Source organism: Myotis daubentonii, chromosome 8, assembly GCF_963259705.1.
Source record: "Myotis daubentonii chromosome 8, mMyoDau2.1, whole genome shotgun sequence".
Lineage (NCBI taxonomy): Eukaryota > Metazoa > Chordata > Mammalia > Chiroptera > Vespertilionidae > Myotis > Myotis daubentonii.
In genome coordinates this window covers 32439857-32455668 of record NC_081847.1, presented here as the reverse complement: position 1 = coordinate 32455668, position 15812 = coordinate 32439857, and the positions used below count along the sequence as shown (strand labels likewise).

General features: G+C 49.4%; 1 protein-coding gene across 2 annotated transcripts; it reads right to left on the bottom strand.

Annotated features, from left to right (window-relative positions):
- Positions 1-192: 192 nt before the first annotated feature.
- On the bottom strand, positions 193-12978 carry LOC132239445 (signal-regulatory protein beta-1-like). 2 transcript variants are annotated; one of them, XM_059705758.1, is made up of 6 exons: positions 12758-12978; positions 9011-9367; positions 5228-5548; positions 4370-4670; positions 1625-1734; positions 193-1019 (listed from the first exon to the last, which is right to left on the bottom strand). In XM_059705758.1, exons 1-6 carry the CDS (start codon positions 12825-12827, stop codon positions 847-849), a joined length of 1332 nt encoding a protein of 443 aa, XP_059561741.1. In that variant the 5' UTR covers positions 12828-12978; the 3' UTR covers positions 193-846. The 2 variants fall into 2 exon arrangements, with proteins under 2 accessions (XP_059561741.1, XP_059561742.1); XM_059705759.1 differs by having other exon boundaries at positions 197-839; positions 4370-4687; positions 12758-12971.
- Between the last annotated feature and the right edge of the window lie 2834 nt (positions 12979-15812).

Genomic DNA, 15812 nt, shown 5'->3' with positions numbered 1-15812 from the left:
AGTGCAAAGGCAAACATCGAAAGAGCAAAACTGGATCAAAAGTGGAAAACAGCTTATGGTAGAACAAAAGCTTCCAGAGGAAACCAGCGCTGCTGATTGTGGATCACAGAGAGGAAGAAAAGGGGGGCTCTGGTATGTTTCAAGGAAGTAAATGCTGTATAAGAATGCTTGTTGCAAAGTTGCACTAGCTAAACATGAGATAGAGCTTTACTACCATCTTGAGAAGAATCTGTAAATCATAGCATATCCTACAATAGAAAACTGTAGAGTATGGAAAATTAGTAAAATGGAGTCACATATGTCAACATTATTAAAACACAAAGAACCGTGTTAAGCATACAAGTAAAGTTCCAGAATGTTTCATACAGAAAAACAGCATTTCAATAAAATTTAAAAGAGGCAAAGTAATATTAAATAGTGCTTAAGGATTTACACACATGTTGTAAAAATGTAAAACCATGAATCAAAATACTGAATTTCAAAGTTTTTTCAAAAGAAACAGAAAACATAATAGCAATATCTTAATGTTTTGCAAAGAGAGATGGTAGGTCCATGGATACCATTAATATTCTTTATAAATTTCAAAATTGTAAAATGTTTATTCTACTTAGTGATTTCAAATATCTATGTGTTAAAATAAAGTTATACTGGCAGAAGCTCTGGGTAAAAGTGAAATCTGCTCCGAATATTAAGAGTTGTTTATGGTGAGGGGAGGTGAAATCTGTTCTCTTCATGTTCTTGGTTCTGTTTTGGGTGGAGGCAGGGCCAGTGTGAAGCTCAATGCATCAAGGTCCCGACATCCTTGAGTCTCTGTGACCAAAGCCCATCCTTGATGCAGCCTTAGTTTTAGAGAGAAGAAACATCAGGAGGGTGTGGGAAGGAGCATGTTGGTGATGGAAGTGGGTTTGACAGAGTGAAGGGCAGGGGCCTTGGATAATCTGCAGGTTTGTGCAGCTTCTTCTTCCTACTTAAGCCCCTTGGAGAGGGCAGGAGGCAATATATCCCGTGGCAGGGAAGAGCTGTAGGGAAAGTCATTCATTCATTCGTTCATGGAAGCAAAAGGATCATTCCTTCCTTCCTGCATTAATTACACAAATATTTACTGAGCACATGCCAAGTGGCAGGCACTCTGTTTGGCCTGGGCTCATGCACAGATAAGAAAGGAAGCCCCTACTCACCACACCCCCACACCTCCTTCTGGAGTCTGAACTCTCTTCCATTCCCACATTCATCTTTACCACTAGCCTCTCAGCTACTAATAGTTCTAGTAGCTGCCTTTGGCAATACTTTCTTATTCATCCCAAAGATGTATCATATGAAAACTGAAATATATAACAGTTTATGGGACTCTTTGCAGTTTTGGTCTTGAAGCTTTGACCTTCATCCCACCTTGGACCACCATCCTCAGGGTCCCACATAATTTAATTTGAAAACCTTCAAACTCCAGGCACCACACAGTGTGTAAGAGCTGGAAGCTTCTGAGAAAAAAGAGCATTCAGAACCTTCTCTTGAGGCTAAGGCAGGCTGTGGTGACCACGTGACCATGTGGGCACACCCTGGACTCCTCTTGCCAGCCCAGGAGGTTGGCCCTGACATTCCTCCCTAAAAACTGCCTCCAACTCACCTGCTACAGGTCCCGCCACCTGTGGATGTAGGTGACTGTGAAACTCATCACCAGCAGCACCTTGAAGCCCAGGAGGAAAGCCACAAAGATAACGGCAGATGTCCCTGGACCTAAATGGGCAGAAGGAGACATCAACTGGGGCGCTGTGAGTTTAAATACCTTTGTCCACTCAGGAGCAGAGGTAACCCAGCTGCTCCCAGGAGCGGATGGAGGCGACTTGCATGCACCCCCCATGAGCTTGTATATGGCGGGGGCTGCTGGGAACAGGATGAGGTTGGCCAGATGGGAAGATGTGCTTCATGCTGCACCAAACAGGTGAGCAGCTGCTCAGACCCCTGCAGTGACACATTTACCAACTGCAAGCTCTCCAGGCTCATGGCTCCGCTCCCTGAAACATGGCAGTGCTCCAGCCAGGTGGATGCACACTCTATGGCTAGAATCTCTGCACATGGCAGGCAACGGCCACCAGGTCCAAGGATGGCGAAGACTGAGACACTGTCACTGCAGTGGGAACTGACACCACCCAGAGAAAGCAGACAATTACTGTGGAAATTCCACTGTGGTAGCCGGGGGACTCCTTGAGGACGCCTCATCTTCCCAGGGCCAATCACAGAGGAGGATTTAGGTAATGGTTAACAGATGCCTGCATAGGTAAATCCATGATGAATGAGAGTGTGAATGCAAGCTTGATGGACAGATGGGTGGAGGCATGGATGGAAGAATGAATGGGAGCAAAGTCATTGTACTCTTTCATATCTTTTCAAATTTTATCTGTTCACAGGCTATGACATGAATCAAACTTGAGATCACTGTGCTAAATGACATAGGTTAGTCACAAAATGATAAATACTGTGATATGTATATGAGGTGTCAGAGGAGTCATACTCAGAGAGACTTCCCCTGGAGACTCCAGAAGGGACACAGCCCTGTGAACCCAGTGTAAACTTCTGACCTCTAGAACTGCAAGGTAACATCATTTTCTTGTGTTAAGCCACAAAACATGTGGGTATAGTGGCAATAGGAATCTAATCAGAAAGATGGGAAGATTTTTAAAAGACAGATGTAACTAAAGGGACAGGCCTGACTTAAAGTACGTAATCTGTTGTGGGGAAGTTAAAACAAACAAACAAACAAACAAACAAACATGAAAACCCATGGTGTTTCACAATTGAGTGGTAAAGAGAAATAAGAAAAAAGGGAGGGGAAAATATAGAGTCCTGAAAGACAAAGAGAACCAAAAAATGTGAGGAATCATAACCATTCTTCCACTGTCAAAACCAACCAACAAACCCAAAGCTCTGTCCACATACATGGACTATGCTAAACTGACAGAGAGAGGTCAGCTAACCTAGAAATAGTGTTAAACACATCAGTATCATAAGAATGACCAAAATGACCTGCATCCTTACACCAAGCCCATTGGACCAGGCCTGCAGTGGCCAGAGACTCAGAAGCCAAGGTAGGGAGTGGCATCCGGGTGCAGAGGGTCATGGAGGCCTCTTTCACTTTGCTGCAGCCCTGTAACCTAGACAAGCCAAAGAACCCCTGCCAGCCTTAGCACTAGCAGGTGTGCTGGGTCAGGCACCTGGAGCTGACAGAGGCCCAGGCAGAGATGGAGACTCACACCCAAACCCAAGGTGGTCCAGACAAGATGGAGACTCGTCTGCCTTGCTCTCCCTGTTCAGTACAACCTGACCCCTAGGCATACCAGCAGGTAAAAGCAGACGAGGACTCTAACAGGTGGAAGAGGAAGGCACCCTGGCTCAGGACCTGAGGCTGCAGGAAGAACACAGGGGCCAGAAATCAAAGGCCACCCTCTCCTAACTCCCCAGGCACAGAGGTGACTCCATGTGGCTCTGAAAAAGGAAAAGTGTAAAACCAGTCATCTAAGTTCCCCATCTTGGTAAAAGAGGCACAGAATCAATCCAAAACACAGAGGGAAGAAATTTATAAGAGGAGAAAAATAAATGAAACAAAAACAGAGAAATAATAGACAAAATCCTTGAAACAAAAAGCAGGTTCTTTACAAAGACCAATACAATTGAAAAACTTTTATCAAGACCTATAAAAAAGAAGAAGAAATGACACATTTCCAACATCAGAAATAGAACAGAAATAGAACTATTGACCCCATAGATCTCAGAAGAAGAAGGAAATGTGGTCAACTCCTTAGGCAGATATTTGTCATTATTGCTGGTTCATTGTTACAAATCTGGGGCCTGTGTTGTGACCACTCACGGTCACTTGGGTGCCCTGTTCACACTCACAGTGCACGTCCTCAGGGCTCCCCTGTGGAACTGCACAGAGCAGTAGGTCCAGGCACTGGCTGGGGTGACCTTACTGATGGGGATGGAAAAGTCCAGGATGGAATAGACACATGAGGAGGTTAGGAAGGGCCAGGAGGAGGCAGGGGCTGACATGGCCGTGTGAATGCAGTGACTGTCCGGTGAAGAAAGCAAGAGGCAGACACTGTGACCAGGGTGGTCTCCCTCACTCACCCTTCTTTCTTTAATGTACATTGATGTCAAAGGATCCATAAAGGTATGTACCAAACTCTTACCAGTGGTGACTATGCAGTGTGGGGTTTGGGGGAGAGAGCTCACTTCAAAATTCTATTTTCTATTGAATCTACATTTGTAGATTATTCTATAATAAACATGAATTAGTACTTATAACATTAAAATTAAAGGTAAAATTTAAATAGAGGTGGATCAGTTGAAGTGGAGGTCTCTCCCTGGACTTTACCTTTGTCCTTGTCCTGGTGAGCAGAGGCCATCAACGTGAGGCTTGTGGTGAGCGCCGGCTGCCCATCGTGCTCCACCTGGCAGGTGAGCATCGCATCCTCCCTGTGGGCAGACAGATTCACGAGGAGCCAGCTCCTCCAGCTGAAGGACCCATCCTGGTTTTCTACGAGGGTCAAGGCCATTTCTGTTCGGGATTTTTTTCCGTTCTCCAGCCAGGTCAGCTGTAGCCGCTGGGGGTAGAAGTTCTTTACCAGGCAGGTGATGATGTTCTCCTGGTTCCCTGCCATGAGGTGCTGGGTGGCCTGCAAAGTGGGCGGAACTGAAATAGCAAAGGGCAGAAGCTCTGACCTCATGGAAGACAGATCACAGAGGGGGCTCCAGAACTTAGCTCCCCCACCGCGCAGAGGACAGGCTCAGACACGGAGGGATCTTTCATATGAATGAAATCATTAAGCACCGTGACCTGAACCCAGGAGGCACTCAAGGACTGGTAGCTGCTATTAGGGTCATCTGATTGAAATCAACCACCACAGCCCCTGGCATGCAGTTAGAACATACTAACTTCAGCAAAATAAATGAAATTACCTAGCACATAAAGGCTTGGCTTATAGTAGGCACTCAGTTATTGGCGTTGCTATTGGTAAAGTAGATAAAAGTATCAAGTACATGGCTTAGCATGTAGATTTTTCACCTGCCATTAGACAGGGGTGGGTAATGGGCATATCCACATACCTGGTGAAGGGAAGGACAGTGAGGAATAAGATTCCAGGCAATTCCAGGCCTGGAGCAAATTAGGAGGAGGAGCAGGCTGGGAGGACAGGGGCCAGGAGTGGCTTGGGCTGGGTGTGAGGGGCTCTACCTCGGATGGCCTCAGACACGTTGGCAGTCCCACGAAGAGGAGGGTCCCCCTGTAGGGTGTCGTGGGCCACCTGGCAGATGACCTGGGAGCGGACATCCCCCGGGGCCAGCCGCACCCTGGCTGTGCTGGAGACGCTGTAGGGAGGGCTGTCTCCTTCTGGGTGCACGGTGGTCTGGGAGGCTGGGAGCTCATTCCCATCCTTGAACCATTTCAGGGTGATGTCTCTGGGGGAGAAGCCGTGGGACTGGCAGGTGAAGCTCACTGTCTGCCCAGGCGGCGACCTGCCCGTGGGGCCCGATACCACAGGGCGAGAGGGTTTGGCTGTAGAAGGAACAAAATGAACAGCAAACATGATTGTGATTCTCACCCCTAACGACAAGCATGTGGCACTGTCAAACCTTTTATATACTGTGTTTTATCCTTCTATTAATGCTGGGGTTGTCATTGTCCTCATCTTACAAAGAAGAACACTCATGTCCCAAGAGGTGAACTCAGTGAGGGGCAGGGCCAATGAGCAGGTCCAGGCCTGCATTCAAAGTCAACTTTTTTCCTCCAGATGATTACCCACAGTCTGGGCCAGGGACAGAGTCTCATTTTTGTGCACTGGCTGTTCATAGCTGGTCTCCAATCCGTACAGACCCATGAATGGGGTGATGATTATCATCCTCATCAAGTGGGGAAACAGGACTTGGGGGAGACAGAGACTTGCCCAGAGCACACAGCTGTCGGATGACAATGCCGTGGCTCAGTGAGGGTCTGTCCTCTCAACAGGCTCACCTGAAACATTCTATAAAGGCAGATTGTATTATATCATCAATATTTGATTAATCGGTGATCTTATTAGTATTATGTTATTCTACACAATTTCTGCAAGTGAGGAGCTGTGGCCCAGCCAAGTTAACTGGGTCATGACACTGACATAACACCTTGATTTGGGGGTGCAACTCTGTGCTGGGTGATTCAGACAGAGCACCTCAAATCCTTCCCACTCTCCTAAAAGGAGTCCATGGTCATCACCATTTTAGAGATGAGAAAACTAAAACTGAGAGAAAGGAAGGGACTGTCCCCTCGGCCACTCCTGTCCCCAGAGGTATTTCCTGGGGCCTCCCAGGTATTCAGGTCCATCAGCAGAGCCAGTGCCCACCTTCAGGAGCTTGACCCTGACCGCCACCTGCTCCAGGGAAGAGTGCCTTCCAGTGTCCAGGCCGGGAGCCCTGCAGCAATAAATGGGAGAATGGGCTCCTGACAGAGAGTCTAGAATAGCCGTGGGCAAACTACGGCCCATGGACCGGATCCGGCCCATTTGAAATGAATAAACTATTGAAAAAAGAAAGACCGTACCCTTTTATGTAATGATGTTTACTTTGAATTTATATTAGTTCACACAAACACTCCATCCATGCTTTTGTTCCGGCCCTCCGGTCCAGTTTAAGAACCCATTGTGGCCCTCGAGTCAAAAAGTTTGCCCACCCCTGGTCTAGAATATGAACTCCTGCTCACTGGGGCCGCAGGGCCCTCTAGGAAATCGCCCCTCCTCACCCTCAATCTGCAGAGACAGGGATGCTGCCCATGGAGATGCTGGGGCTCAGCGACCCCTCTCTGCTCTGTCCAGGCCACTGAGCCAGGCGGCTCCTGCGGCTGCTCAGTGAGGAAAACACCAGAAAGCAGGGAAAGGCCTCCTGAATGCCTCCATAGGAGAGCCGTGTCCCGCAGGAATAGTGTCAGGCCCCATCATGGGACATTTGAGGGTCTGTCTCCTCTCAGTTGGAAACCTAGACCTGCCTCCACTGAGGACCCTTTTTAAAAAATTTTTTTTTTTTCTGAGCAACATAAAAATGCATGATTGTAAGAAAAGTGTTGGAGCTTTGTCTACACTATGACAAGCACTCCGTAGGATTGTGGCGAGCAGGCGTTGTGAGTTATGCTGTTTGGGATTCAAATCTTAATTCCCCTTGCTGCTTAGTTCAGGTTTCCTCTCTGAGCATCAGTGTCCTCATCTAACAAAGGAGCAATGATGGCCCCTCCCTCGCAGCACTGGCTGTAGGAGTAAATGCCACCATGAAGACATGACCCCTGACCTCTCCCACCTCCTTCATTCTCAGCCAGGGCATCACCTGGGCACGTAGCTCAGGAAGGGGAAGGAGCTCTCTACCAGGAGGCAGCAGATCCGAGTGGTGATGGAGCCACTGACACCTGTGATGGCCTCAGCAAGGGACACAGTCTGGTAACTTAGTAATGTATGTAAATCAGGACAAGCCACCCTCCCTGCCTGTGTCCAGGAGTTGTGGGGAGACTCCATTGCTACTAGGTCTAGAAGGGGAATGTGGCAAGACCCACACCAATAAAATGCACACACCCTGTGTCCTAGCAAAGCCACTTCCATTGGGGGCCTCCCTCTGGAGTAGGGTGACCCATGGACCAGGGTATCCCGTGTCACTGTGTGAATGGCCCAAGGCTGGGAACCGCTCACACCCACCAACAGAAGACAGTGAGTGAACGATGCTGTCTGCACAGGCTGGAGGGGAGGCAGCTGCTGAAGGAGGGGCAGCTCTAGGTGCTGATGTGGGTGCTCCGTTTGGGGCGATGTGGCTGCAGGTAGGGAGAGGTTCCCCATCACCTGGGCTACAATTCCGAGTCTAAGGGGCATGTGAAGCTCTGGGTAGCAGTGAATATAAGAGGTGCTGGATCCCTGGTAAACAGTGTGCTGTACTAAACTTTAATTCATTGCCTGCATTCACCAGGCTTTTGGATGGATAGAGTGTCTGTGTCTGAAGCAGGAAAAAGCCACTAAAATCAAATGGGGTTCTGGAACAACCTCCTCAGTCTCTGGCCATTGACCGTGGACAAAGCCCCTGTCACCTTTTGACCTCAGGCGCTGCTCTATTTGGGGAGTCAGGCTGGATGGTCTAAAGGTGCGTGTGTTCACAGTTTAGCATTCAGGATCCTGGGCCTCTGGTGAAACACCCTCAATGAGAACGGTGTTGCCTCAATGGGACGACCCCTAAGTCTCCCACATGGGGAGCCTCTTCCATGGGGGAGGGACATTCCGAGACGATCCTACTCTGCTTGGAGGCTTCGTTACAGTGACTGGGATTCTGAAATAAAGGGGGGTTCCAGACAGACCCACTGAGATCACCCACTTCTGGGCATCTCCTCCCAGCGGGGCTGCCAGAGTGAACAGTGAGTCTGGGCCTCTCAGGATTTCCTTCTCCTGTGACGTTTCTGAGGCTGAGATAAAGCAGCACCTGCTCTACTCCCTGCCCTCAGTGAGTTTCTCCCACTGGAGGGAAGAGAATGAGGCTTCGAGGGGAAGAGCCTTTGCCTGCTTTGTTCTGCAGCTGCCTCAGCACCCAGCGCAGAGCCTGGCTCACAGCAGGTGCCCAGTGGGTGTCACTAAGGAGGAGCCTCGGCCCCGTTGAGGGGAGCACTCCCTGGAGGTGGTGAGGTCTGGCCTTGTGAAGGGCAAGTCACTCAGCCCTCCAGTTCCCTCATCCCTGGCACCAAGGGGCTGACAGGATTGAAAGGCCAGGGCTGGGGAGCCAGACAAGCGGGGGTTCCAGACTTTTCCCACCACTGACCAGCCGTGGTGGCTGAGCAAATAGCATGACATCTCCAGGCCTCAGCTTCCCTGATCTGCAGACAGGGTGAAATCAGACCATGAATCAGAGCAGGACTGTAAGCACCCACCTCTGCACCTGACTCTTAGTTGTTGCTTATAGAACTGAGGGCATCTTTATTGACTATTGTCACACATGAAGGACAAAGAATTCTCCCTGTACTTACCACTCACGCTGAGCTGAGTGCCTGCTCCAGACTTGAACTCCGTGTCATCACCACTTCCTCTCCGGAACTTCACACAGTAGTAGGTCCCTGTGTCTGCTGGGGTGAGGTTACTGATGCGGATGGAAAAGTCCAAGTTTTCTCTCTTCGTGGCGTCTGCAACACTTGTTACTCGGGGGAAGTGGAGGCCTCCTTTGTAACTGAAGATTAACTCCCGGCCTGGCCCTGTCCCTCTGAACCACTGGATGGGCCCCACCGGGGTCAGGGAGGTCACGGTGCAGCTCAGAGTGGCCGTTTCTCCGGCTGCGAAGGACACTGGCTTCTGAGGCTGAATCACCTGCAGCTCCGCACCTGCCCCTCCTGGAGGGAAGCACAGAGCAGGTATTTATTCACCATCTGGGAGCCTGTGGGCTCGGTCAGTATTTATCAACAACAGCTTTCACGGACCGAGTGCATACCCTGAATAGGCCTTGAGCCCAGCACTTTGCATGTGTCATACATGTAACCCTCACAACGAGCCTGTAATGTGAGAGCCTGTACCAAATGTGGAAACTAAGGACAGAGAGGTAATTTGATGTTGCAAAGAGTGGGTTTAAGTTTCCCCCAAGTGGGTCTGCTTGGTGCCAGCAATGGAGGGGGTGCGCTGGGCCTTTTCCTGCAACACTTGGCTGCAAGCTGAGTGGAATGGCTCCTGGAGGTACCACCAGCAGCCCGAGGAGTTCGTCTCTGCCAGGGATCTACGGTAGCCATGCCTGGTCGTCTCATGATGAGGATTTTAGTGCACAGAAATACAACATCTCTTGAAATAACAGTCATTTGCAGAGAACTGCAAAAAGGAAACAATTTCTTGCAAAAGACTCATCTATTCCTTACCCAGTTTCATCTTTAACTTCACCTGTTAAAGTGACTGTGCTGTACTTGCTGCTGAACCTGAGCTACAAGTTGGAATTGAACCAGGACTTGCTTAAACTTCAGAATGCCTTCTGAGTATGAAAGGAAAGTTTACCAACAAAGAACGGGAAGCAATCAGAAGCTTTAAGGACGAATGAACTCGCCTGCATATGTTCTATGGGCATCGGGCCCTGAAAGAAAGCTTCATAGAAGCCGTAGGTGCTGGACTAGGGTTTGAATCGCAATGGCTTGAATGTGATATGTCCCCATTGAACCTGGAGACGGGCCAGGTTTATAAAGAAACACATTTGTTTCTCATGGAGAAGGAGGAAAAGAACGGGCGGTTGAGGAGAGCCAAACAGAGGAGCACCATCTGTGGCAGTAGCTCCTAGGAAACCCGATGCATCCAGACATCAGGATGCTTCATCTCAGGATGATCCCACACCCCCAGAGGCAGGTCCTGTCCTTCCCTACAGGACTTGGTGTCACCTGCTGCTCCTGTGAGCCCTGCACAGCCTTCATGTAGGGACTGTTTCGTTCACAGAAAAAGTTCTGATGGGAAATGCTACAAAGTTATGATAAGTAAGAAAGGAAAATGAGAACTGTTTGTAATATTTTGTTCTCACTAAAAAAAAAATGCCCATTACTATCAAATTTCATTTCATAAAACAGCTTGAAAAAACACACACACAACTTTCCATACTTAGAGAGTGCACTCTCAGTTCAAGAAAGCTTAGTAGAATACATGTTTACCTTTCTTCCTCCCCAGAATCACTCTGAATTGACAGAGAAATGGAACATGGTGGCAGAATTTGAGCTGATACAGGCATAGTTCATTTTATTTCACTTTGCTTTATTGCGCTTCACTTTACTTGCGCTTTCACAGGTGTTGGCGGTTTTACAAATGGAAAACAAGAAGACCTTCCATCAGGGAAGGCCGGGAGTGGGGTGTGGGAGGGGAATGATTCACCAGGGAACCTGTATGCGTTGTGCATAACCATGGACACAGGCAATAGAGTGGTGAGGGCCTGAGAGGGGTGGGCCTGGGTGAAGGGGGTCAATGGGGAAACACACACACACAAGGGACATCTGTACTACTTTTGACAATAATGATAATTCTTTTTAAATGACCCTCCACCAGCAAAAGGATTATGACTGGTTTTATCACAGAATTCTGGAACTGAGTCCGCAATATCTCTGAGGCAGGCCTTACATGCCTGTTGTAGAAACAAAGGGAAAATGAAAAGACGCCATAAGGAAGCATTTAAGTTGTTGTCTTTCAGACACAACTACATCAGAGATAACGATTTCTAAAACATTTTCCTTGGAAAATGAATCCACTTTTTTATAACATGGGGACATACTATTCTGTAATTCTTTTCTCTGAGCTGCCGGTGTTAATAAATAATCTTGTGGCATAACTTTCACTGGCTCTAAACTGCTCTGTTGCGGGGCTAATGTCAGGTAGGATGCTTGGGGCAGAGGTAAGTGTGCAAACAGCTGAGGGAAGTAATCAAGGGCATTAATGGTCTCACCCAGCACCCACTCAGAGGTGTCACTGAGGACACGTTCTTGCCTCAGCCTCACTTCCTTTTGCCTCAGGCCTGTCTCAGGGTCAGGAAGCTGCTGCTGTAACTGTCAGCTTCCCGTCTTCACAGAATTGCATCCAAGAGTCAGGACAGGCCATTCCTCCTCTCCCATCTCAGATTTGTCAGGGAGGAGAGCATTTCCCGCAGCCAGGGCCAATCGCTGCCCAGCCCAGGGGGGGAGCCCGCAGCCAGGGCCAATCGCTGCCCAGCCCAGGGTAAAGCCCGCAGCCAGGGCCAATCGCTGCCCAGCCCAGGAGGGGAAGCGCCTGTCTTTCTCTCCTTGGTGAGGCTCACTAGGTCCTTTCTCCAGCAGGAGGCCTGGCTTATCGCCTGCAACCCATGCAGCGCCCTGGTGCTGGGTGCCTGGAGGGGGAGCCCCGCGCTGTCACCTAGGGTCGTGGCGAGACACACACGCGTGCACACGCTCTCTGCCTCCGCGGACAGTCATGGGCACTGAGTGTGGTGATCTCACACCCCGGCCCGCGAGTGTTTTTCCGGAGACGGACCTAGCAGCAGTTGGCTTCAGGGGCCCCCCTGTTAGTAATTTACAGGGAAAAGGAGGAAATTTTTGTAGAAATCCCGCTTGCTCTTGTCCCTGTTAAGGAGGGGCTGGCAGAGGCCTTTGTCTTCTGGTCATGCAGGGCTCTCTTGTCCTATCCGGGCCAAGCAGATCTTTCTGGATTCCCCCTACCCCTGTGTTTTTTCTTTAGAGATGGGAGGTCGGTTAATATCCAAGAGAGTCAGATGTGAGTGGCTTAAAGGGCAGACTAGAGAATTCTATTCAATATATAAGTACGCATTACAAATTAAACACGTGAGGTGCCTTATTTGCCATGCTGTTGGATATTGTAGAGACTCGTATATTTCTATCTGACAGGGATGATTCCAGGGGAGGAGAATTTTGGGTAGTTTACAGACTGACTCTGCCTCCTGACTTTGGTGAAATACATCAAACTCTCCCACTAGTTGATCAAAGACTATCTTCCCTACTAGGTTCTTGGGTTCAAAGGCATTTTAAGCATTACCTCCTGTTCAGCATTTAAGACTCCAAGTATCATCTGTTTTGTTGCCTCTGGTAACAGGTGCAGAGGATGGGCCCACAGAGAAAACACTCAGATCCCTGACTTCATGCGCTCAGATAAAGCCCTGTCCTTGGCCTTGTGTGCAGCCCTGGGTGACACACCCATGTTTCCCTGGAGGCCCTGGAATTTCAGGGGCAAAAAGAAGTCCAGGGGCAGGAAGAGAATGTTCTACCCCAAGGAGTGCTCACCTGGGAGGCCCAGCAGTAGAGTCAGCAGCAGGCAAGGAGGAGGGCGGGGGCAGGAGGCAGGGACAGGCATCCTGGAGGCCTGAGGGGCCTGCTGTGTCCAAGTGTGTGCCCGGAGCACCCGGACTCTCTGCTCTGTGAGAGGAGTGAGGCCCCAGCTGTGTGATAGAAGAGGAAGCGCCTAGGAAGGGGTGCAAGGCTGTGACACAGTAGCCGGCCTCTATATTCTAAATAGTTCCTGCCTCTATATTCTAAACAGTTCCTGATTGTGAAATAGTCAGTAAGGGAAGCAACCACAGGGTGAGCAGTTACTCATCTTAGTTTTCAGAGGGACTTGGACAGGCCTCAAGGGAGTAGTGCTCCCCCCACCCCCATTCCTGGGGCCTCTGCTCTCCTTTGGCCCCTCAGCCCACCTGAGGTTCATGGTGATGCCCACCTTGGGGGCCCAGGACAAGAAGGGTGTGCGATGTGGGCTGTGTGCCAAACTTCCCAGCCCAGGACCCTAGGATGTTGCGGCTTATGGCCTCATCTCCTTCAGCCTCAGCAAGAGCTACTCATTGGAGGAAGGAAGAGGGTTTACCAGAACCGGGTCAGCATTGGGATGGAACCAGGTCCTTTTCTGAAAGACCTTCTAGTCCAACCATTTACTGATGGGACTGGAAAAACTCCACCCAAACGCACAGTGTGGGGTGGACCTCAGAACTGGTATGTGCCTACTTGCAACAAAAGACATAATAAACACATCTTTCCGGAAAGCATGTGTATTATATGACCACATTTATACACCCAGGGATTTTTCTCAGAGAAATGCAACTTATGTCCATACCAAACTCTGTGAGTGAAATAAATCCTACTTTAAGGATTTTCTCTTTTAGCAACTTTCAAACATACAAACTAGTTTGCTAACTGTAGTCACCATGTTGGATATTATATCCTCAAAACATATTTATCTTATAACTAGAAGCTTGTTTATATGACCACCTTGACCTATTCCCCCACCGAATGCACAGCCTCTCACAACCACCAAACTTTTCTCTGTGTCTGAGTTTCCCCTCACCCCCCAGGTTCCACAAATAACTGAAATCATACAGTATTTGACTTTCTCTGCCTGACTCATCACATTGTATAATGCCCTGAAATTCCATTTATGTTGTGCAAATGGCAACATTTCCTTCTTCCATATATACGTTTTCTTTATGCATTCACCCACTGATGGGCACTTACATTACTTGCTTGACTTGTATATCTACACTAATAAAAGAGAAAAATGGTAATTGGCATACGATGATACCCTTTTCATTGGCTAATCAGGGCTATATGCAAATTAACTGCCAACTATGATTGGCAGTTAACTGCCAACTAAGATTGGCGGTTAATTTGCATATGTAGGCACAATGCAGGGAGGCGAAAGGGAAAGCAGGAAGAAGCCCCCTGCCACTGACAGTGATCGGAAACCCAGGGGGGAGCTAAGAGCTGGGGGGTAGGGCAAAGGCGGCCCCCAAGCCATGATCGGAGAATCAGGCGCCTTTTCCGCCCTGGCCAGTGATAGCAGGAAGTAGGGGTGGAGCCAGCAATGGGAGCTGGACACGGTCGAAGCTGGCAGTCCCGGGAGCTAGGGGTCCCTTGCCTGGGCCTAAAGTGGAGCCCACGATCGCGGGGCCGCTGCAGCTGCGGGTCCATGCTGCCCGGGCCGGACGCCTCAGCCTGGGCAGGGGCGGAGCCTGCAACCGCGGGGAGCTGGGGGTCCCCTTCCCAGGCCTGACACCTCTGCCGAAGGCCTCAGGCCTGGTCAAGGGGCCGATCCGGTGATTGGTGATCGGAGGGTGATGAGGGTCAACTCCTCTGGCCGAGGCATCAGGCCTGGGTGGGGGGCGGAGCCGGGGATTGGGGGGATATGATGGTCCCCCTGCCCAGGCCTGAAGCCTGGGTCAGAGGCGTCAGGCTTGGGCGGGGGTGTGGAGCAAGCTATCAGAGGGAGATGGGGGTCCCCTGCCCAGGCATGATTCCTGGGCCAGAGGCCTCAGGCCTGGGCGGGGCCAGAGCCAGTGATTGGGGGGAGATGGGGGTCCCCTGTCCAAGCCTGACACCTCTGGCGGAGGCGTCAGGCCTGGGCAAGGGGCCGATCCTGCGATTGGAGGGTGATGGGGGTCAATGCCTGAGGGCTCCCAGTATGTGAGAGGGGGCAGGCTGGGCTGAGGGACACTCCCCCCACACACACACCCAGTGCACGAATTTCGTGCACCGGGCCCCTAGTTGTAAATAATGGTGCAATGAACATGGGATTGCAGATTCCTTTTCATGGAAGTGATTTCATTTCATTGGATGTAGACCTGGGGGTGGGATGGCTGGGTCATATGAAGGTTCTATTAATTTTTTGAGGCCCCTCTATACTGTTTTCCATGGTGGCTGCACCAAACTTCTAATTGAATGAATTTTATGTTCTTTTTTTTTTTTTTTAAGTTTCTGGACCCTCTTTGATGTTTCATCTAATCTGCTGTTGAACCCTTGTATTGAATTCCCCAGTTCAGTGATTGTATCCTTCACCTTTATCATTTCTGTTTGGTACTTTCTCATATTTTTTAAAAAACAAATTTTATTATTGATAGTATTACAGATATCTCCTATTTCCCCTTCTTTACTTCCCCCCACCCAGAGCTTAGCACCCACCCTCAGGTCTTCACTACTCTATTGCCTGTGTCCAGGGGCCATGCATATAACTATATATGTTCTTGGGTTTTCATATTTTGTATCTGTTGAAATTCTCACATTGTGCAGCCTTGTTCTCATGGACAGGTGAGCATCGTTATGAGCATTTATGAAACTACCAGGTAAATCATTAAGATGCATTTCGGGAGTTTTATTTTATTCTTTGCTGTGGTGTTTGGTTCACATTCCTCCACATCCTCATGTTCCTTGACTCTCTGTGTTGGTTTCTGTGCCTGAGATAAAAGAGGGGCCTCTTCCCATCTTGGTGGCCTGCTCTGTTGCAGAAGATAAACGTTGTCAGCCCTGTTCTAGCACTCGCATTCTCTCCCAACTTTGTGATTATCCAAACTGC

What these genes read in the sequence shown, in the direction of transcription:
- LOC132239445 (XM_059705758.1), bottom strand. Translation starts at nt 12,827, where the DNA reads ATGCCTGTCCCTGCCTCCTGCCCCCGCCCTCCTCCTTGCCTGCTGCTG. An exon ending in CACTCAGCTCAGCGTGAGTG is followed by an intron (nt 5,549 to 9,010) that starts GTAAGTACAGGG and finishes TTCCTTCTACAG; the next exon opens with CCAAACCCTCTCGCCCTGTG. An exon ending in TCACCAGGACAAGGACAAAG is followed by an intron (nt 1,735 to 4,369) that starts GTAAAGTCCAGG and finishes CTGCCCATTTAG; the next exon opens with GTCCAGGGACATCTGCCGTT.